Here is a 23912-nt window from a genome sequence, read left to right on the forward strand (position 1 = left end):
GGCAACTCGTGGTAAAGGTAGAATAAGCTCTGATCACTATTCTTAATATTTACCCTTAATGCAAAGCACATCTCCTAGAGGAGATGTATGATGCTATGTATTAAAGGCAAGGAGCCACTACCCAGACCAGTTTTGACCATTACTGAGGTCTTGTCAGTGGGAGCCAGGCTAAGAAATAATAAGTTTTAAGTAACACAGAGCTTATAAATATTTTACCAAAACAAGTTACCATAAAGTGCTTTGACCTTATTAAATAAAAATCTCAGGATGAGAGATAGATGTAGAAAGTTTTTTACGTTGGGTATAATATATGTTAAAGATACCAAGCTATTTTTAAATATAAACCTGGTTTTTTTACTCCATTTCCCAAGTAAGCAAACGGACAAGTCAGTCAAGTTTGCGCCTGCAAGTGTTGCAAGTCTAGCTGACACTGCACGTAGTGCAAATCAAGGCAACTTGAGGTAAAGGTAGAATAAGCACTGATCACTATTCTTAATATTTACTCTTAATGCAGACTTACCCTTAATACCCTTGCCTTTAATACATAGCATCATACATCTCCTCCAGGAGATATGCTTTGCATTAAGGGTAAATATTAAGAATAGTGATCAGAGCTTATTCTACCTTTACCACGAGCTGCACTACGTGCAGGGGCAGCTAGACTTGCAACACTTGCAGGTTCAAACTTGACTGACTTGTCTGTTTGCTTACTTGGGAAATGGAGTAAAAAAAACAGGTTTATATTTAAAAATAGCCTGGTATCTTTAACATATATTATACCCAACGTAAAAAACTTTCTACATCTATCTCTCATCCTGAGATTTTTATTTAATAAGGTCAAAGCACCTTATGGTAACTTGTTTTGGTAAAATATTTATAAGCTCTGTATTACTTAAAACTTAGTATTTCTTAGCCTGGCTCCCACTGACGAGACCTCCATAAAGGTCAAAACCGGTCTGGGTAGTGGCCCCTTGCCTTTAATACATAGCATTATACATCTCCTCCAGGAGATGTGCTTTGCATTAAGGGTAAATATTAAGAATAGTGATCAGAGCTTATTATACCTTTACCACGAGTTGCCTTGACTTGCACTACGTGCAGGGTCAAGTAGACTTGCAACACTTGCAGGCACAAACTTGACTGACATGTCTGTTTGCTTACTTGGGAAATGGAGTAAAAACACCAGGTTTATATTTAAAAATAGCTTGGTATCTTTAACATATATTATACCCAAGGTAAAAAACTTTCTACATATATATATAAAAGCCTTACTAATTGGACTTAAGTCGTCTGATATCGTAAGTTGTACTTCCCATCTTCTCCTACCTCTTATGTCATTCCTAAAAATAGTATATCCATTACACTCAATCCCAGTTACCATATTTGATTCTGATAGCCACATTTCACTAATGCCAACACTCTTATTATACTATTCAATAAAGCAACGAACAAAATCCCTTTGTTTCTGATGCTCTTGGAATTTGCGTATAGACATAACAAATTACCAACTAGCATATTCTTATAATTAGATATGTAATCTATTTGACCTTGTAGAACTTTCTCTTTTCCCTCCCCAGACATGCTTAACAGGTCCAAACACAAAGCATATATTTCCACCCCTTTACCACATGCATACCCATGTTCGAAGCCATTCATATATTTATCACGTTTGCATACCATAGTTGAACATTCACACACATTTTTCCCATTCTTCCTTTGATGATCTAGTTTCCCTGATTCTCTGTGCCTTTTGTGTAAAATATGCAAGGCATATTTTACACCTCATATTACAGGATTTTGTGGGATATAGTGCTTTTGGAATGTTTGCATTCCACCAGTTAGAAAAATGTGGCAAGTAAGAGAATGGGGAGCATGTCACAATAGGATGTAAGAATGGAAAAAAGGTTAGTAACCTCGATATCAGCTTAGATTTAAGTGGCGACAGTAGCAATGTGTCAGAAATGAGTGAATAGCGGTAGAAAGAAAGATGAGTAGCGTGATCGAGGGTGAGGAAGATGAGTATCATGTGAAAATGAATTTGCACATGTAGTAGCTTTAGAGGATGATGACAATTAGGAGAGTGAAGGCCAAGTGAGAGCAGGTTGTTTGGAGAGAGAATGAGACATAGAGAAGATGGAATGTATGAAGAATGAGGTCAGAAGTGTGAAAGAGGATGTTAAGTCACTAGAAAGGCTGAATGAGAAATGAAGAAGAAGGGGGGAGGGGAATAAGAGGAAGGCTAGACAGTGCAGGAGCTAGGAATGGAGAGATGACAAGATGGGTAAGTGGGAATGCAAGGGGGGGGGGGGGAGAGAGAGAGAGAAGGATGCAGGTGAGCAAGGAATGAATGAAGCAGTGAGTAGTATGATGTGTGGAGATTCAATTATTTGTAGAGTGCAACACAGAATGCTAGAGGAGTGCTTGCCTAGAGAATTGATAAAGAGAGAGAGAGTGTGTGTGTGTAACTATGGCAATCTAGAAGGTGAAAAAGTAGATGAGATGATTGTGATGGTGGGTACAAAAGAATCGAGAGGAAGTGTAAATGGGACAGCAAGAAATTTGAGGTTTATGCTTGAGGTTGTATGAGAGATGCATGTGAGAAGGAAAATAATGCTTTATCTAGATATGATAATGCAGAAATGAGAAAAGCATCAGTAATGAATAGTATGACAGTGAGAATACGTCACAAGAGAGGGTAGAAGAGAACTGTATGCAAGGGATAGACTGCATCTGAATGACGACAGATGTAGGCATCTGGAGAAAATGTTGTTCTCTGAGCAAGTGAGATTATTAGTGCAGGGAAACTAGATTTGTCAAGACAGATGAAAGCAGGGATGGCCTCTTGTAGGGACAATCAGGAAATTAGGGAATGTATGGTGTTATGCACAGTTAAATGGAATATGGAAGGAACAATAATATTACAGAGATACTGACAATTTGCTGATGTCTCTTTATACAAATGCCAGGAGTACTAGATATGAATAAGAGGCACTGATAGCCTCAGCCAGTCCAAAGATTATTGGGATCAACAATCTTTGGACTGGCTGAGTGAAACATGTTGGGGAGAGAGAGAAAAAGAGAGTAGGAGTACCAGAGGAGAGGGAGAAGTAATGAGAGGAAGGCAAGAAAGTGTAGGAGCTAGGAATTGAGAGATGACAAGAAGGCAGGTAAGTGGGAATGCAAGGGGGAATGGGGGGGAGAGAAGTATGATGTGTGGAGATTCAATTATCTGTAGAGTGCAAGACAAAATGCTAGAGGAATGCTTCCTTGGAGGATTGAGATATATATATATATATATATATAGAGAGAGAGAGAGAGTGTGTATAACTATGGCAATAAAGGAAGGTGAAAGAGTAGATGAGATGACAGAGAGAGAGAGAAAGATAACATACTAACAGGAATAGAAATAAAGGGTATAGCATATTCAGAAGGACAGGAAGAAAAAATACAGCTTATGAAAAGCGGAATGGGAGGGAAATGACACTAATGGGTTTGAGAATATATGGTATGAGGTGGGAGTAGGTAGGACAGCATATTTAGTGGGATGCTGCTATAGACTAAGGAATACAGAGTTTGAGGAGAAGGAAATATTTAGATAGTTGAGTTTGGCAAGTGCAAAACGAATGATTATGGGGTGTTTTAACTACAGCAGTATAAACTGGAAAGAGGAAAGCATATAGTGGTAAGGGAATGGAATTTCAGGAATTCTTGAGGGACAAATGCCTCAGGCAACAAATGCAACATGTAATAGAAGAAACAAGAGGCTTAAGAGTTTTGGATTTAGTCCTGGTATATGAGGATCTGACTAATTGAAATGTTGTCCCTGTCCCTTTGAAGCCCTGAGATCCAAGAGAGTGACCACGTAGCCTTGAGCTGGAGATTAGTAAACATGTGAAGGTGTGGAGAATAAAGGAATTCATGTGGAATTAGAAGGCAGATAATTATAATCTCAGAAATCAGCTTGGGACAATTACATGGGTAGAAGAATTGGAAGAGAAAGATAGCAATAGTGCATGGAAAATAGTGAAGAAATATTTATTAGCAGCAATGGCAAATTGTATACCTCGAGTGAAAAGGAGAGCAAGATTTGGTGTAACGTGGATGACAAATGATATCGAAGAGGAACAGCAGATGAAAAGGAGGCTAAGGAAAAGAATAAGGATAGGACTGGAGAGCAGTTGCGTGAGAAATATAAGACTCGGGATAGGAAAGTGACTTGCATGGTAAGGAAAACAAAACTTCAATATGTGAAGAGATTAGCCCTGAGATCCAAGGAAAATCTATAGGAATTCTTTCATTATGTGGCTAGCAGGAGGAGAAATGACTGTGGAAGAATGAAAGTGTTAGAAAAAAAATGGGAGTAGAATGACTGATGCAGAAGACATCAGGAGTTGTTCAATGATCACTTTATTGGGGTATTTCATCCTAGAAAAAAGGGTTGTATTGCTAGAGGGACTAGAGGCTCAAGGTTTGGAGTGCAAAAGGACAGTGTGTTACAAATACTAAGTTCTCTAAATTTCAATAAGATAAATGAGACTGGAAATTTCATCATGTGTTTTAAGAGAATGTGCTAAGAAACTAACAGATATGTTGACCGGGCTTTTCAATAAGAGTCTGGCTATGGGAAAGGTGTCCAAGGAATGGAAGGTGGGTACACCTGTCACATCACATAAGGGCCGTGGTAGAATGAAGTGTCAAACTATAGGTCAGTTTGTATTTCTTCTGTAGCTGTTAAGATTTTAGAGAAATTAATGAGAGATCATATACAGTGTTGGGTAAATGAGGACTATGTTATATGTGAGGGTCAGCATGGATTTGTTAAGGGACATTCTTCTTTTACCAATCTAATTGCCTTTTATAATAAAGTAACAAGAGTAGTTGATGAGGGAAAGGCATATACAGCCTTTTTGAATTTTACAAAGGCATTTGACAGGGTATCATGTAATAAGTTGATAATTAAGTTATAGGATATGCATTTGGATAATAGGTTAGTGAATTGGGTTGACTGTCTGATAAATATCAGAGTGGTGTATGAGGGAGCAATATAAAGGAGACAGAAGGTTAAGGCTCAGTACTGGGACCCATATCGTTTAAACTTCATATTAATACATTGTCAATGGATCGCAGAGAGATATTCAGTTTTTTGCAGATGAGGTGAAGCTGGTAAGAATTATTAGAATAGAGCTAATGTAGTAGCCCTTCAGGAGAATTTGAATAAGCTGGACAGATGGAAAACGAATGGGGATATCAGTTTAATGTAACTAAATGTAAGGTCTTAAATTCTGTGATCACAGATGGGAAGCTGCATATTCTGAGGAACTGTACTAGAGGAAGTGGAGGAGACAAAGGACCTTCAGGTAGTGATTGATAAAAACATGAAGCCTAGGGAACATATCACAAAGGTGGTGAAGGTAATCCAAAGGACTGATGCAATACTGAGAAGGACACTGACCAGCAGAGATAAAAGAATTGTGGTTCCACTGTATAGAACCCTGATCTCATCATGCATAGATTACTGTTCTCAGATTTGATCAGCAGGGAAAGGGAATAAATTAACCTTGGAGGGGGTACAAAGATGGATGACAAAAATTATATCAGGACTGTACTATGAGGACAGACTAAGAATACGTACTGCAGAGTTTTAATCACTTGAAATTTCTTTCCAATCAAGAAGTTCATCCTTGTGTTTGGTGCTGAATGCTATCGCTACTCCTTCCTTTCCATGGACCTTATTGCCTAGGTATAAATCCTATATTTATTATTTATTAGATCTCACCTGTTCCAGTCTTCTTGTCTCAGTAACACCAATTATGTCCACATACTTTTCTAGTTCCTCTTAAAGTTTGATGGTGCTTTTAATGTTGATTGCTCCTATCTTCAATTCTTTTAATGTGTGTTTGTTCCAGTTGCTGAATTTTTACTGTTCACCCTGGTTTCCTGTCATAAATAGCAAAGGACTTGTTTAAATGAGTAACATCCCAGTTGCCATGAAATCTCATATGTCAGCTAAGTCCCAAATTACCAAACCATTCTTATTCATTCAGTACCCAGTGAATACCAAATACTGGGGTGCACCACATGAAGGTGACAACTGGAGATTGGGTTAGAAGTCCCAATCAGCTCTTTGCATTCCTTAAAAATTATGTGGAGATCTCCTCCCAGTTATCTATCATCGATCATTAAAGTAATCCCACAGAGAGCTGTTTACTACTTAATTCTATACTAAATAACTGAATCAGAACAAGCAGAGAATGTAGTCATGGTGAAAGGCATAGTGGTGAAGTATTTACCAAATGCTTTTAAAGTAACTAGTAAGAAATTATTAGAATTTTTACTTGGTAAAGCCACTATAAAATAACACTAAATGTTTTATGCTTTGCATTATAGGAACATATGTAAGAACTATTATAGAAACATATGCAACATTAAAGCAACTGACAAAGGCAACGGCTTCTATATACAAGTAGTCTAGTCTTGAAGATACTTCACCTGCAAAATTTGTTTGCTCATGCTTGGGTTTAGGAATAAAACAAGAAAATTTCTTGTTTATTATAATTTACTTGATAACCAAGTAAAAAAAAAAAACTTTCTACAATTCTCTCTTATCCAAAGTATTTTAAAAATATGATGATAAGCATTTTTTCTACTTGTGTGGAAAATATGATTTCTGCATTGATTTAATCTTGGTATCCTTCTGGGTCTAGCTTCAACTGATGAGATCTCAATAAATGTTGAAATTGATCAGGATAGCGACACTTCCCATACTTCACAGCAATATGCATATCAAAGAAGGAAGTGTGCTTGGCATTATGGGATACAAAGGCAACCGATGTGAAGTCAACAGCCTCTAGACAGGGGCGTTTCAGTTAAAGACGTAACTATTCTGCCTCCAGTTGGTGACAGTGATCATACGGTACTCACTTGGGAAGTGACTAAGTTTATGACTGTTCCATCCAGAAAAGGTTACATGATGAACGACAAAGCAGGAAATTATGACCAACAGAGGAGTATACTGAGTTCAGTGGAATGGGATTGGTTGCTAGATGGAAAGAATATCGACAGTGCATGGAAGCATTTAAACAATATTTAAATGATGTGATATCAGAATGTGTCCCGAAAGTTCGAAGAATAAACAGAGTAGGAGTCAAATGGATGTGTAATCTTATTAAGCAAGAGATTTGTAAGAAGCCTAGTTGTGAAGATATTTCACATGAAAACTGTGGATAAAGGTTTGAAACAAAAATATAATTTTCTTATCTTTATAATCTGCCAAATTGCACTAATCAGAATGAAAAATGTATGGAAAATAAAATTATGGAACAATCAACAGTCTCAGTTATCAAGTACTAACAAGTCATGATTTTGCTTGCTATAAAAATCAGTATCCAGTTTTATACTGAATATTAACAGTGTGTCCCATTTATCCAACAAGAAGAATCCTGCTGAATTTGAAGAAAATGAAATCAAATTAAAATAAAATAAAAAATACAACAATTTTAAAATAATAAAAACTTCCAAAAAAAGGGTTGTTTTTATTCATATCTTGCTCCTCCAGAAACACCTCTACAAGCTGCACTATTCAAATGATTTCAGTCAAGTTTAGAATACAGCTAGCTGTTTTTTTATGTTGCTCAATGTCTGTTGAGCAATTCAGCCCAACTGAAATAAAGTAAATTGGATGAAAGACCACTACAATTATGTTTTTTTTTCAATTATTTTCAGCCAAATTTAAAATATATTCTCCTCACATTGTTTAAGATCTGGGAAACTGGCTCAAGTGGACTAAAGTGAAGGGGGAAGTTGTCAGGAAGAAACCAGAAATCTGGTCTCTCCGTGTTGGGAGAGACCAGATTTCTGCGGTTTGAAAAGACGAAGTTCTTGATGTTCCAAGATGCGTATCTGAAGAGACCTACCTGTCTGACCAAAGTAAGACAATTTGCAGGAGAATGGGATCTCATAAATGCCAGGTAACATCAGAGGTGAGAGTTTGTCCTTAGGAGAAGGTAACAAGTTATAGATTTGGTTGATAGGGTTTGTAAGTAGTGGCAAAATTGTATTTCTTCATAATTTTTGAAAGACGTTCGGAGATGCCTTTGACGTAAGGTATGGGAATCCTATGAACTTCTTCTTGTCTGTGTGGGAAGGTGACTGATGATTTTTTTGAGTTGTTTTAAGATTATATCCATTTAGTATAGCTGTATTTTTGATTATTTCTAGTTTTTGGTTTAGAGAATCTTCAGAGGAGCAGAATTTGTGTGCTCTGGAAACTAGTGATTTAATGATGACAAATTTCTGAGATGGATGATGAGCGGAAGAATTGTGAATGTAACGACCTGAAAATGTAGGCTTGTGATAGATATATGTGCCGATGGAACCATCTTCTTTTCTTTGAATGTGTAAATCCAGAAAGGAGATACCCTGTGGAGATTCTTTTTCTAGCATAAAGTTGATGCGAGTGTGAAGGAGGCTTACTTTATCTAGAAACAGTTGTAATTCCTGTTCGGGATGATCCCAGACTGCAAATATGTCATCAACATATCATAACCAAATTTTTGGTTTGGATTCAAAAGTGAATATTTTTTCTTCAAAGTGTTCTAGAAATAGGTTTGGTGATAAAGGAGATCCCATTGCTGTTCCTTCTTCTTGTTTGTAAGAATGACTTTTCCAGGTGAAGTAACCAGATGTAATAACAAATTTGAATAATTCAACTATATCAGAAGGAAATTTTTGAGTTAATAATTCTACTGTTTCTTTGTGGGGAATGTTCATGAAGAGGGAGACAATGTTGAAACTAATTAACAAATCAGTTTTTAACAGTTGAATGTCTTTTATTTTTGCATGAAACTCTGTGGAATTTTTGATTGAAGAGGCTGAGTAGCCTATGTGAGGACGGAGAAGGTTAGATAAGAATCTTGATAACTTGTAAGTTGGACTGCTATGAAGCAGCTATTTTATGAAGCTTAGGTAAGCCATAAATTCTGGGAGGTCTAGCATGTTATGTCTTGAGTTTTTTAATTGTTTCTTCATCTAAGGAGGAGGTTTCATCAAGTAACTTGTTTAATTTCCTGAGTTGATGTTTTGTAAGATCATAATCCAGTTTGGCATAAGTATTACGATCTCGGAGTAATAAATTCATTTTTCGGTCATATGAATTGGTATCAAGAACCACAGGTGGTATTCTCTTTGTCAGCTCTGGTAATGATTATATTTTTATTGTGTTTTAAGGATGTAAGAGCTTTCAATTCTGATGTTCTTACTATTCCTATGGGAAATTGTCATAGAAAATCGTGTAAAATAATCTTTATATATATATATTTTTTTTTTTTTTTCAGTTATATTTAATTTACTTCTGTAACACATTACTGCACACATATTGAGATTCCGTTGTAATCATGCGCCCTAACTGTATGTTATTCCTAGTATTGTTTGAACTACTGTACTGATGATGTCCCAAGATACTTGGGATGAAATATTTATGAATTAAATAGTCATTATTGTGGTTAGTGCGCATGTTTTTTAGTGAAAAATTCACAGTAGTGAACTGTATACTGATGAATAAGCAACTTGATAAGCATTTTTGGAGGCTTAATGGATTGTATACAGCACTCAGAAAGGATTAAAAACAGCATTTAATTCTTCCTATATTTCATCTCATTCAATGAGACATTTTCAGGGATTACAAAAAAACTAATGTAACATAAAAACAAATAACAAACAATACTAAGCCCAACCACGTGAGTGACACTAAAGTCCTATCTAGGTAGAGCACCCTCTAAGGGCTATTGTAGGTGGCCTGGAATGTAAAGTGGGACCTCTGGTGATAAGCTTTTCCCAAATCTTAGGAAGCTTAATGCAACCATATTTGTTAAGATTTGGCTGATTCTTGAGATTGGTGTGTAAAGGCTTAAGTGCTGTGAGGACATCATGTTGGAGGCTTAATGGAAAATATACAGCACTCAGAAAGGATTAACATAGGTTTAATACTTCCTCTATTTCGTCCTAGTCACTAGGACATCTTCCTAGGTGGCATGGAATGTAAGGTGGGACCTCTGGTGATGAGTGCTTCCCAAATCTTCGGATGCTTAATGCAACCGTATTTATTAAGATTTGGTTGATTTCTGCGAGCTGCTGCTGCTTCTAGGAATAGTCCCTCTTTCCTGAATTTGCTGTGGTGGAGCATGGTGGTTTTCTTCCAAGAGACCCTGTGGGTGGTGCCCAAGACATGGTCAGCCAAGCCTGACTGCCCATAGTTGTGTTTACAGATGTAAGACTTGTGTTCCTCCAAGCAGATGGATGCTGATCTGCATGTCTGTCCAAAGTATGCCAGTTTACAGGAACACAGTACTTTATAGACTCCAGGCACTGAGAGAGGAGGGAGCTGAACTTTTGTAGAGCGGATAAGGTTAGGAAGTTTGCAGTAGGGCTTAAATGCTGTGTGTAGGTTGTACTTTTTTTTAAATCTTTCTGATTTAAAAAAAAACATAATTTTTTTCAATTATTTTCAGCCAAATTTAAAATATATTCTCCTCACATTGTTTAAGATCTGGGAAACTGGCTCAAGTGGACTAAAGTGAAGGGGGAAGTTGTCAGGAAGAAACCAGAAATCTGGTCTCTCCGTGTTGGGAGAGACCAGATTTCTGCGGTTTGAAAAGACGAAGTTCTTGATGTTCCAAGATGCGTATCTGAAGAGACCTACCTGTCTGACCAAAGTAAGACAATTTGCAGGAGAATGGGATCTCATAAATGCCAGGTAACATCAGAGGTGAGAGTTTGTCCTTAGGAGAAGGTAACAAGTTATAGATTTGGTTGATAGGGTTTGTAAGTAGTGGCAAAATTGTATTTCTTCATAATTTTTGAAAGACGTTCGGAGATGCCTTTGACGTAAGGTATGGGAATCCTATGAACTTCTTCTTGTCTGTGTGGGAAGGTGACTGATGATTTTTTTGAGTTGTTTTAAGATTATATCCATTTAGTATAGCTGTATTTTTGATTATTTCTAGTTTTTGGTTTAGAGAATCTTCAGAGGAGCAGAATTTGTGTGCTCTGGAAACTAGTGATTTAATGATGACAAATTTCTGAGATGGATGATGAGCGGAAGAATTGTGAATGTAACGACCTGAAAATGTAGGCTTGTGATAGATATATGTGCCGATGGAACCATCTTCTTTTCTTTGAATGTGTAAATCCAGAAAGGAGATACCCTGTGGAGATTCTTTTTCTAGCGTAAAGTTGATGCGAGTGTGAAGGAGGCTTACTTTATCTAGAAACAGTTGTAATTCCTGTTCGGGATGATCCCAGACTGCAAATATGTCATCAACATATCATAACCAAATTTTTGGTTTGGATTCAAAAGTGAATATTTTTTCTTCAAAGTGTTCTAGAAATAGGTTTGGTGATAAAGGAGATCCCATTGCTGTTCCTTCTTCTTGTTTGTAAGAATGACTTTTCCAGGTGAAGTAACCAGATGTAATAACAAATTTGAATAATTCAACTATATCAGAAGGAAATTTTTGAGTTAATAATTCTACTGTTTCTTTGTGGGGAATGTTCATGAAGAGGGAGACAATGTTGAAACTAATTAACAAATCAGTTTTTAACAGTTGAATGTCTTTTATTTTTGCATGAAACTCTGTGGAATTTTTGATTGAAGAGGCTGAGTAGCCTATGTGAGGACGGAGAAGGTTAGATAAGAATCTTGATAACTTGTAAGTTGGACTGCTATGAAGCAGCTATTTTATGAAGCTTAGGTAAGCCATAAATTCTGGGAGGTCTAGCATGTTATGTCTTGAGTTTTTTAATTGTTTCTTCATCTAAGGAGGAGGTTTCATCAAGTAACTTGTTTAATTTCCTGAGTTGATGTTTTGTAAGATCATAATCCAGTTTGGCATAAGTATTACGATCTCGGAGTAATAAATTCATTTTTCGGTCATATGAATTGGTATCAAGAACCACAGGTGGTATTCTCTTTGTCAGCTCTGGTAATGATTATATTTTTATTGTGTTTTAAGGATGTAAGAGCTTTCAATTCTGATGTTCTTACTATTCCTATGGGAAATTGTCATAGAAAATCGTGTAAAATAATCTTTATATATATATATTTTTTTTTTTTTTTCAGTTATATTTAATTTACTTCTGTAACACATTACTGCACACATATTGAGATTCCGTTGTAATCATGCGCCCTAACTGTATGTTATTCCTAGTATTGTTTGAACTACTGTACTGATGATGTCCCAAGATACTTGGGATGAAATATTTATGAATTAAATAGTCATTATTGTGGTTAGTGCGCATGTTTTTTAGTGAAAAATTCACAGTAGTGAACTGTATACTGATGAATAAGCAACTTGATAAGCATTTTTGGAGGCTTAATGGATTGTATACAGCACTCAGAAAGGATTAAAAACAGCATTTAATTCTTCCTATATTTCATCTCATTCAATGAGACATTTTCAGGGATTACAAAAAAACTAATGTAACATAAAAACAAATAACAAACAATACTAAGCCCAACCACGTGAGTGACACTAAAGTCCTATCTAGGTAGAGCACCCTCTAAGGGCTATTGTAGGTGGCCTGGAATGTAAAGTGGGACCTCTGGTGATAAGCTTTTCCCAAATCTTAGGAAGCTTAATGCAACCATATTTGTTAAGATTTGGCTGATTCTTGAGATTGGTGTGTAAAGGCTTAAGTGCTGTGAGGACATCATGTTGGAGGCTTAATGGAAAATATACAGCACTCAGAAAGGATTAACATAGGTTTAATACTTCCTCTATTTCGTCCTAGTCACTAGGACATCTTCCTAGGTGGCATGGAATGTAAGGTGGGACCTCTGGTGATGAGTGCTTCCCAAATCTTCGGATGCTTAATGCAACCGTATTTATTAAGATTTGGTTGATTTCTGCGAGCTGCTGCTGCTTCTAGGAATAGTCCCTCTTTCCTGAATTTGCTGTGGTGGAGCATGGTGGTTTTCTTCCAAGAGACCCTGTGGGTGGTGCCCAAGACATGGTCAGCCAAGCCTGACTGCCCATAGTTGTGTTTACAGATGTAAGACTTGTGTTCCTCCAAGCAGATGGATGCTGATCTGCATGTCTGTCCAAAGTATGCCAGTTTACAGGAACACAGTACTTTATAGACTCCAGGCACTGAGAGAGGAGGGAGCTGAACTTTTGTAGAGCGGATAAGGTTAGGAAGTTTGCAGTAGGGCTTAAATGCTGTGTGTAGGTTGTACTTTTTTTTAAATCTTGGCTATTTTTTCAGATGTGCCATGAATGTATGGTACGGTGATGGGATTTCTAAACTCTTTTTGAAGAGAAGACTGGGGAATGGGGAGGACCTGATTATTTTTTTTAATTCTGTGATTGCTGTAGCCATTGGAGAGGAAAGTGTTGTGTATGTGGTCAAGCTCAGTTGTAAGGGCAGTTCCACTGGAACAAAGATTGTGGGCTCTCTTGGTAAGAGTTTTAATAATGCCATACTGTTGAGCAGGGTAGTGGTAGTGGGAGCGTTTGTGGCTGTATCTGCCTGTGTGCGTCGGCTTTCTATATACTGTGAAGGTAAGTGTACCATTGGGAAGGCGCGTAACGAAGGTGTCTAGGAAAGGTAAGCAATAGTTCTTTTCCTTTTCCATCGTGAACTGGATTCTTGGATGTAGGCTGTTGAGATGACTGAGGAAGGTGTCTAATGTGTCTGAGCCATGAGGCCAAATAGAGAACACATCATCAACATATCTTAGTCAGATGGAAGGTTTGAGAGGAGCTGAGTCTATGGATGGTTTTTCAAAATCTTCCATATAAAAATTGGCAAGAGGGGTGAGAGTGGGGAACCCATGGCGGTTCCTTCTATCTGCTTATAGATTTTGTTCTTCCAAGAAAAATAACCAGAATAGATAGCAAAGGAAAAGACATCTAAGATGTCAGAAGGAAAAAGTTTTTTAAGAGTGTTAAGGTATCAATTAAGGGAATACTGGTAAACAATGAGGAGATGTCAAAGCTTACAAATATGTCTGTGTCATTTAAAGTTAAATTTTCTATGAGGGTTTTGAAATGGGTCGAGTTTTTTATATAGGATGTGGAAAGTCCAGTGTGGGGGTTCAGAGAGTTTTGACAGTTTGTAGCAAGGTGAGTTAGTGGCATCTACTATAGATCTTAGTGGGGAATTGGGTTTGTGGATTTTTGGTAAACCGTATATTCGGGGGGACAAAGGTTTGAGTTTTTTCGTGATTTCTGGGGGGAAGAAAGACACTTTTTAAAGTAAGTTTTTTAGTTTTTTAACTTCTGTTTTTGTGGGGTCGTGTTCTAGCAGGGTGTAGGTAGAGCGATCTCAGAGGATAATCTCCATTTTTCGATTGTATTCCGTGGCATCACCCTTATCAGCTCTGGCGATGATGATACTTTTTTCTTTTCATAATTTCATAAGAGCAGTGTGTTGGGAAGACGATAAATTACTTTCTGGAGGCGAAGCCTGAGCGAGGATGTTGGCGATGCCAAGTCTGATGTTGTTTGCTATCTCTGGTGCTAAGTGACAGGTCCCGCGTTTGATGTTGAACATCACATTAAGCACCGGCACTTCTTTCGAAGCGACCGTGAAATTGTGGCTGAGGCTTAGGGCACTGACGGCATCATCGTTGAGCCTTTTGGATGATAAGTTAACTACTGTCTGGAGCGGTTGAATTTGCGGCTTGGCTTTACAAAGGTTGTTAGATTTCTTGATATGTTTATTTTTTATTTTTTGAAATTCTTTCTGTGCGGAAGCTTCCGAGATACCAGAGAGAATAAACCAATGTTCAGGGTTAAGTACAGTGGAGAGCTCCGATTGTAAGGAGCCAATGGCAGCGTTCTTCACGGAGAGGGTGGCATGAGTAGCGCCGATTTGTTCCCTCAGTAGTACCAAGCTGGCTTGGTTATAATTGCGGAGGGCTTTTTTGGAGTGGAAGTTGATCTTTAGCTTAACACAGTTCGGTATTACTCTTGTATCCTGACATCTTTTTAAAAAGGCCAGCCTATTTAGTTGCCTAGATAGTCGTAGTTTTGACTTACCATATTGTCTGGATTTGCAAACTATATCTTCACCATGAATGATTAGAATCTGTGTGTAGAGGCTTAAGTGCTATGAGGATATCATGTTGGAGACTTAATGGATTGTATACAGTACTCAAAAAGGATTAAAAACAGCATTTAATTCTTCCTAGATTTCGTCTCAGTCAATGAGATAGTCGTAGTTTTGACTTACCATATTGTCTGGATTTGCAAACTATATCTTCACCATGAATGATTAGAATCTGTGTGTAGAGGCTTAAGTGCTATGGGGATATCATGTTGGAGACTTAATGGATTGTATACAGTACTCAAAAAGGATTAAAAACAGCATTTAATTCTTCCTATATTTCGTCTCAGTCAATGAGATATCTTCAGGGATTACAAAAAACTAATGTAACAAAAAACAAATAACAAACAATACTAAGCCCAACCACATGGGTGACACTAAAGTCCTATCTAGGTGGAGCGTCATCTAAGGGCGGTTGTAGGTGGCCTAGAATGTAAAGTGGGACCTCTGGTGATAAGTGTTTCCCAAATCTTAGGAAGCTTAATGCAACAATATTTGTTAATATTTGGTTGATTCCTGAGAGCTGCTGCTGATTCTAAGGATAGTCTTTCTCTTTTGAATTTGCTGTGGTGGAGCAGGGTGGTTCTCTTCCATGAGATCCTGTGGGTTGTATCCAAGACATGGTCGGCCAGGAATATACAAATTGTAGAAGCTAAACATCTTTTATTTATCAGTCTAATTGTTCTCCTCTGTATTGAGTCAGGCATTTTGAGGGAGCTTTTAGGAGCCCCACTCCAAATGTGAGAACAGTATTCAATAGCTGGGCAGATTTATGATTTGTATAAGATTAACAGCTGTTTAGAGGTGAAGTAACGTCTTGAACGAAAGAGAAATCTTATTTTTTTTGGAATGGTTGTGATGTGTTTATGCCATGAGAGGCCTGGTGTCTAGGTAATTCCAGAAGAGAAATCTCATCTTGTCTGGGAATTTGAGTGTTATCAAAAATAATACTGAGGGAAAATGGTTCTTTTTTTGTGGGAAATAAGATAATACTGGGTTTTACTAGCATTTAAGTCAACAGGATTATCTGAGCCCCATTGGAGGATGGCTTGGAGGTCAGAATTAAGGAAAGTTGTGGTTGATGTTCTGTGGGTTGAAGTGAGTTGTATAGAGTAAGGTTTATCAAATTAAATGGAGGAGTGCAATGTGCTGTCATCTGCAAAACTGTGTATTGGGTTGGAGGTCAATTGAAATAGGTCATTGATATATAGAAGGAAGAGGATCAGCAAAAGAACTGAACCTTGTGGGACCAGCATTAGTTGGATAGTGAGAGGATAGGGAGTCATCTACCATCGCTCAGTGTGCATCCAGACAGAAAGCTGGCAATTCATCTGCAGAAGTCCTGAGACAGTCCAAATGATGAGAGTTTGCTTAGTAAGCCTTTGTGCCAGACCGGGTCAAAGGCTTTAGAGATATCAAGTGCAACCACTTGGGATTCGCCAAATTTCTCCATGGCATTTGTCCAGAGATGGGTGATATACGAGAGCAGATCACCTGTTGATCAGCATTGATGGAAACCGTACTGGTGATCACTTAATAGCTGGGAACCTTTAAGGTAGAGTAGGAGTTGAGAATTGATGGTTTTCTCCATCACTTTAGATAGGACTGAGGTGAGTGTGATACGGCAGTAGTTAGATGACAGTGATTTGTCACCCTTTTTTGGAATAGGTTGAATATACGTCAATTTACAGGCTTTAGGATATATATACACACCAGTGGAGTAAGAGAGTATGTACAGATGGCATAAGATAGAAGTCAGTTCAGCTGCACAGATCTTCAGGACAACTGGAGGAATACCATCAGGGCCAGGAGCCTTTTTTGTGTCTAATTTAGACAACAGGTTTATGATCTCTTTCTGGAAAAATAATACGGGGGCATTGTATCTGCATCGTAGGTGAAGCGTGAAGCCAGGAGATTATCTTTTTCGACATCACCTTTTCTGGGTGATGTTGCAATTGAGCCCATCTGGGTATGATAGGAGTGGGAATAGTGTAGGGCAAAAGTTATGACCAATTGCTTTGGCGAAAGACCAAAAGGCATGGCTGCGGTTTGGACGGGCTGCAAGTTTCCTGCTTTTTGCACATTCAAATTATGTTTTGGAAGCATTGATAATATTCTTGTATCTGTTTCTGGCTTCAGTATAGGCACTGAAGGAGGATGGAGTTTTTGATTTGAGTCAGTTTTGGTATGCCTGATTTTTCATTTGTATCAGTCTTGGCACATCTTTTGGAGAACCAGGGTTTAGATAGGGACAGTAATTCAGAGAAGTGGGGGGGGGATGTATGTTTTCATGCTTGTGAGGATTACTTTGGTGAGGTGATGCATTCAGTGCATTACGTTTGGATTGGAAGACCAGAAACAAGGATGCACATTATCCCCATTCTTATTCATCATCTATGTGGATCACAACATGGGAATGAAGCATAGTAGTCTCGGAGGCTGTCCCATTTGGCACTGTTATAATGCCAAACTACTCTTGTGTAAGTATAGTGTATAAGGTGTAAGTACTGTGTAAGCATTGTTGAACAGGGGAGGAGATGAGCAGTGGGTTGTGGTCAGAACTACCCAGGGAGGGCTCACTACATTCACTGCATATTTGGAAGGGTCATTGGTAAGGAAGAGATCTAGGGTATTTGGGGAGTAATTCGGGTTATCTGGTATTCTGGTCAGCCTGTGAACAATTTGTGTAACGTCATTTGTGTAAGGGATTCATCACTAAGATGGCATATGTTTCAGCATCTCTGCCTGCAGGATCTGTACAACTGGAAAAGGAAAGCCAGTTGGTGTTATGGACATTAAAATCACCTAGAGCACTGCTTCCCAAATTTCTGGATGTGAGGGTCCCCTTCAGAAAAATTAAAATATTTCACGGCCCCCTCGAAAAAAAATTGTAATATAGACATATATTATTATAATATTTATTGTATTTAGATTCAATACAAAACATACACAGCGAATACTGCACAAATGCAAATATTACATTTTTAGCACCTTACATACACATTTGACATGGCACATTATCTCATATTTTAATATAGATAGATATATTGTTATTGTACAGTTGTAGCACAAGCACATGTAACATAAAACGATTAGCAATAAATAAAGAATTAAAAATATATAAGAAGTTTAATAACAATTTAATGTGATGGATGTGTTTCAATACTGCTACACAAAAAGTCAATATCAGGTGAAAGATTTGAAACTGCAATTCTTAGATTTCTGCTTTGAAATGTATGAACACGCATATATTAACTAATATTCATTAAGCGCCGAACTACGCAGGAAGCAAAACTTGTGAACCAATGTGTGATTTTTTCCATTAAAATATAAAAAATAACAAAAAAGAAATAATAAATAATAAAAATTAAATATGTTTCTTTTAAAATAAAAATAGTCTGCTTAGTCTTAAAACATTTTAAATTTGTTTTCATTATTTCACGGCCCCCCTCAACAAAACCTACGGTCCACAGTTTGGGAAGTGCTAACCTAAAGGATGATTTCACTATTAAGAGAGTGGAACAGCAGAAAATCAACTTTTAAAGAGAGGAACTTAAAGAGCTCAGAATGGCTGGTGGTATTAGGAGAGTGATAGAGACAGCAAATAAATTTGACTTGAGTGGGGGAGGGGGGATATTTTTAACCAAAGAAGGTCAAAGTTGGGCGATTCTAGGTTAGGTGCTTTCTGGCAGGGTATGTCAGAGCAGATATATGCACAGATGCCACCCTTGGGTCGAAAGGAGTTAAATAGTGTATAGTTTGGAAGGTTGAGGTGGATAGTGCTGGAGGAATGCAAGATTTGAGTTTCTGTTAAAAAAAGTAGGTGGGTTTGGTGGACACTATTAAGGTTGGAGTTGAGACCATGAATGTTGGTAAAGTGGATATGCAAGGTTCTGTGAGGCATGGATTTGACTGCAAGGGTCTTGCAAGTTTCCTATACAGTGCCTGCATACTGGTTTCCTTGTGGCTACTAGTGGCGTCACTTGATTTTTGCACTGGTTTGGTTTGTTTGTAGTCTATGATCCAACTGTTATCTCCATTTTGGCATTTTTCTTCTAGTTGTCTTTGGAGTTGGTGTCTTTGTTCCCTCTGGGCAAAAGTTAAATCAGGTCGAGCACATACATGCAATTGGGGGGGTGTCCTTTAGCTTGTTATTTATTGCCGTTATTAATTTGGATGTGTTTGTCGGTGCGTCACAGGTCACTTTCATGAGACGTGGAAAGTTCATTCCATCCTTTCTTTTGTTTATGGGTCCGAAACGCATTTGACGATATTTCTGGGATCAAAGTTGCATTCACCTAGTAATTTGCTGTCTTCTTTTAATGATTTACCATTTTCTACCGGACAGTTCAGAATAAAGGTGTTGAGTGTCCTGTTTTTGGCCTCGAGTGACTCGTGTACCATTGATGCAATTAGATCACGGATGCACTTGCAAACGGCCACTGATCATCAAGAATCTCGAGCTTAGTTTCCAACTTTCAGATTTTGGAAGAGAAAGTATCGATCATGGTATTAAGTTGCTGTTCGAGGGTTTTCAACTTGTTTGCCTAGGTTCAGTAGCTGTTTTATGGAAGGAAGACACATCGAACAGAAGAAAGGCTGGTTGAGATCAATAAAAAGATTGTGCACCAATTCATCTATTTTCACGCAGGAAAATTTTCTGTTGCCGCTGTAGCCAGTAGCAACAGAAATCTTCAACTGCTTCAAGAATATGCCCTCTAAACTTCAGCTCTCCATCTATACTACTACTACTACTACTCCCAGATCTTTGGCTTCATCAATTTCCTGGAGTATAGCTCCCTCAATGTACACAGATGGTTATATTCATATCCCAAAATGCATAACTTTATACTTTTCCACATTAATTTGACATTCATTATGTTTTACCCATACTGCCAGCCTATTTAAATCATCCTGCGTGCTCTCTACATCATCTTGATTATCTATTATCCTACCCAACTTTGCATCACCAGCAAACAACTGAATATCTCACTTTAAATTATTTCCTACGTCATTTATGTACAAATTAATGGGTTCCTGGAATATATGCAGGAATCTGTAAACACAGCTCTATAATGCCTAAAAAGTCTTTGTATGCATTGGAGAGTATGAGCCAAAACCACATTACATTGTCAAAAAATGTCATTTAAAAGTTAACAGAAATGTTCCAACTGATGCTTTTCCACTGAAAGACATGAAAGCAAAACTCAAAGCATAGAAGGGAAGCATTTTTTTTAAGTTCAAGACCAATGATAAAGCAAAGAAGGTAACAATGATATCAAATAAATCAGAGGAAACCTCCACATTACCTTTAAGGAATGCAGAGAACCAACTGGGGGCTTCTGACCGAAATCGAACTTGTAGAAGAACTGAAAAAGTACCACATGGACATAATTGGCATTACTGAGACAAAAAAGACAAAAAACAGGTGAGATCATACTAAATAATAAGTACAGGATGTTATATTAAGTCCAATCCTCACTTTCACATAGTGCACCCCATTAATAGGTAAATACTGGGTACTAAACGAAAAAGGATGGACTGGCAATTTGGGATTTAGCTGACCAAACCTGTATTCTCTATTGGTTTAAACCACAAAAGCATATGATGATACAACATGATGAGATTTCATGCTGACTCGGGCTTCACCCAGTTAAACAAGGCCCCCCACTGTTTTCAGCAGGAAATCCGTGAAAAGTCAGCTACTGGAACAAGCTCCAACTCAACATCTAGAAAAAGAAGAATAAACCTATCAGAAGAACTGAAGACAGGAACCATCAATATAAGAAGTATTAATGGAAATGAAATCAAACTTGTAGAGCTGAAAAAGTACCACATGGACACAATTGGCATTACTGAGACAGAGAAGACAAAAACAGGTGAGATCATTGCCGACCTCGCTGGCTGAGTGGTTAGCGTATCTGCTCTCCAGCCAAAAGGCTGTGGGTTCAAATCCCGCCGTGGGCATGGATGTCTGTGAAAATACTAGTGGTGGGTGGTAGATGGCGTTGGTGGTGAATTGCGTGGTGGAAACAGAGAGTTGTAAAGTAAGCCCTCCCTCAATGAGTCTTTGGACTCCATGGAGGTGTCATAATAATAATAGGATGTTATATTCAGGCAATAACGATCAAGGGAAGGGAGGAAGGAGTAGAAATAGCATTCAACACCAAACATGAAGATAAACTTCTTAATTGGAAGGTAGTTTCAAGTGGAATTATGACAGCACATTTCAAAATGGGAACATGGACAATGAAACTTATTCCTCTTCTAAGGAAGAAGTGGAAAAATTTTTCGAATCATTACAACAGACAGCTGACATAAAGAAAATGGAAAAAGTGGTCGCTGTTGGAGATCTAAATAGCAGAGTAGTGAAGCCCACCAGACATACAGAAATGTTTTGGGAAAAATTAGAGAAAAGGGCAAAACTAATAATAATAATGGCAAGCATTTTCTGGATTTCTGCTCAATATATGGACTTGTCATTAATAACACATGTTCCAACAAAACAGTGTAAACAATTTCATGTGGAGACAAGAAAAAAGAAAAAGCTTCATTGACTACTGTACGTCATTGTTGACAGTGATATCTTCATGATTATTATTATTATTATGTGACACCTCCAAGGAGTCCAAGTGACTCATCGATGGATGGCATCAACTCTATCTCCACCACTCAAATCCACCAACTACAATGAACCGCAACTGCCATCATCATCATCATCATCTACACCAGTGCCATCTACTGCGCTGGTGTAAATGAGTTAAAGTTGAGCAGCCTTTACAGATAATCTGTAGAGATGTCGATACAAAAATTACTGAAGAAAATTTGAAGCAGTTAGAAAACACCAAACCTTGGAGTCTCGGTGGCAAACCCTGAAGAAGACACTGATTGATTCAGCTAGGGAGATATGTGGAGTAGTTGTCTGTAAGGATAGAAAAATAAGAAGCCCATGGTGGGCACAAGAAGTTAAAGAAGCAGTTCTAGAAGAGAAGAAAGTATACCAAGTTCCTAGCAAATAAGTCAGCAGATGCTCTAAAAGAATATAGAGAAAAGTGTAAGAGAACTAAGCTTGTTTTAAAGGAGCTAAATAAACATCATGGAAAGACTTTGGTAAGAGTATAGAAAATAAATATCAGGAAGGTGGCAAAATTTCTGGAGGCTATTGAAAAAGCTTAGAAACTGAGGAAAGAATACTATAAAAGGGATCAAAGATGATAGAGGTGAGATGAAAACCGAAGATAAGGATATCCTAGATGTCTTGAGTAATCACTTTGTAAGACTTAAATGAAAAAAAGCAGTGACAGAACCACACTAGAACATTTTCAAGAGGAATGCAAAGAGGAGTGCATATCAATACTTGAGGTAGAAAAAGTCATCAAAAACTTGAAATGTGGAAAGGCAACTAGTGTAGATGATATTTGACCAGAAATGCTTAAATATGGAGGTATATGTTTTGCAGTAGCTATGCTGCGTAATTCAGAAGGGCTTGTCAGACGGTCAAATTCCAGAGGATTGCAGTAAAACAACCCACAAAGCATTTCTTCTCACTAGAAAAATGCCAATACGAGTGCACCACTATATCTGCTATAACAACAGATAGTGGAAACATCACAGAAAATCATGATGAAATCCTGTTATATACCTTGCAGTACTACAAAAATTTATACCAAGCCAACTCAATATCTATGGAGGCCACGAATATAATTCTCTCCGATGTGAAAAGACTCTCACTAGCAACAAGGCGAAATACAGAACTCCCCATCACGCTACACAATTTGACAACTGCCTGCACCTCCTTACCTAAAGATAGATTTCCTGGAATAGACGGGCTCACCACTGAGTATTACCAGTCCTTCTGGGAACAGCTTGGATCTATTCTCTACAGAATTTTTGTCGATGCGAATACCAATGGCTTCCCACTTAATATGACAACGTCTGTGATGAAGCTCATTCCAAAGAAAGGAGATGCAACAAAATTAGGATACTGGAGACCTATCTCCACCATAAACACTGACTGTAAAATTATATCAAAAGCCATTGCCAACAAACTTAAACCCGCTATGAGTGAAATAATAAATAGGCATCAGAGTTATTCCATCCCTGGAAGATCTATCCACGAAAACTTACACCTCATAAGGGATCTCATAAACATAGCCAACAACAACAGTGAAACAATGGGTCGTAACATTAGACCAAGAAAAAGCTTTCGACCGCATTGAACATCTATACCTTTTCAACTGCTTGAAAGCCTTTGGCTTTGGCATCATTCACTCTGTTAAGATGTATGCCAAGGCACACTTTTGCATGATAATAAACAACAGGCTTACCGTAAATGTACCATACAGCAGAGGTATTAAACAAGGCTGTCCACTTTCCTGACTTCTTTACACAATTGCCATTGAGCACTTTTTATGTAGACTCAGCATACTGCTTAGGGCATCCCGTCCTAAAATTCCCTACCAAACTATAACCCTGACAGCATATGCTGACAATTTACAATTATAGCCCGCAAAGAAGAGGACTTCCATAATATACAAACAGCATACCAACAATACAAATGGACAAACCGAACCGACTCCCCAATGTTTGGTAATAACTGGTACGCTGAGGGAAACAAATACCTGGGGATTTACCTAGGAAACATGCCCTCTTATGCAGATAAGAACTGGAAAAAAACTAAACAAATGTTTCAAGCAAGTACTAGGAAAGTGGGCAGCAATACGAGCCTCTGCCTCCACAAGAGGGAGAATAATAATCGTTAACCAAATAGCCACTAGTGTCCTTTGGCATACACTAAAGATTCTCAC

At 37.9% G+C, this 23912-nt stretch overlaps 1 protein-coding gene across 4 annotated transcripts in view; it reads right to left on the bottom strand.

The window, feature by feature from the left end:
* Positions 1–23912, bottom strand: part of LOC150094466 (uncharacterized) — a 260807-nt gene that overhangs the window by 119589 nt on the left and 117306 nt on the right. The window contains exon 4 of one of the 4 annotated variants that reach the window (XM_090411974.1): positions 1275–1340. The exons of 2 other annotated variants lie outside the window; for them this stretch is intronic. In XM_090411974.1, coding sequence (XP_090268100.1) covers positions 1335–1340 — 6 coding nt within the window. In that variant the 3' untranslated portion in view covers positions 1275–1334. Of the gene's footprint in view, positions 1–1274; positions 1341–20052; positions 20475–23912 lie in introns of those variants that run through there. One more of the 4 variants, XM_090411972.1, reaches the window with a different exon arrangement.

Source organism: Typopeltis vanoorti, chromosome 22, assembly GCF_054136105.1.
Source record: "Typopeltis vanoorti isolate ZY-2024b chromosome 22, IOZ_Tvanoo_1.0, whole genome shotgun sequence".
Lineage (NCBI taxonomy): Eukaryota > Metazoa > Arthropoda > Arachnida > Uropygi > Thelyphonidae > Typopeltis > Typopeltis vanoorti.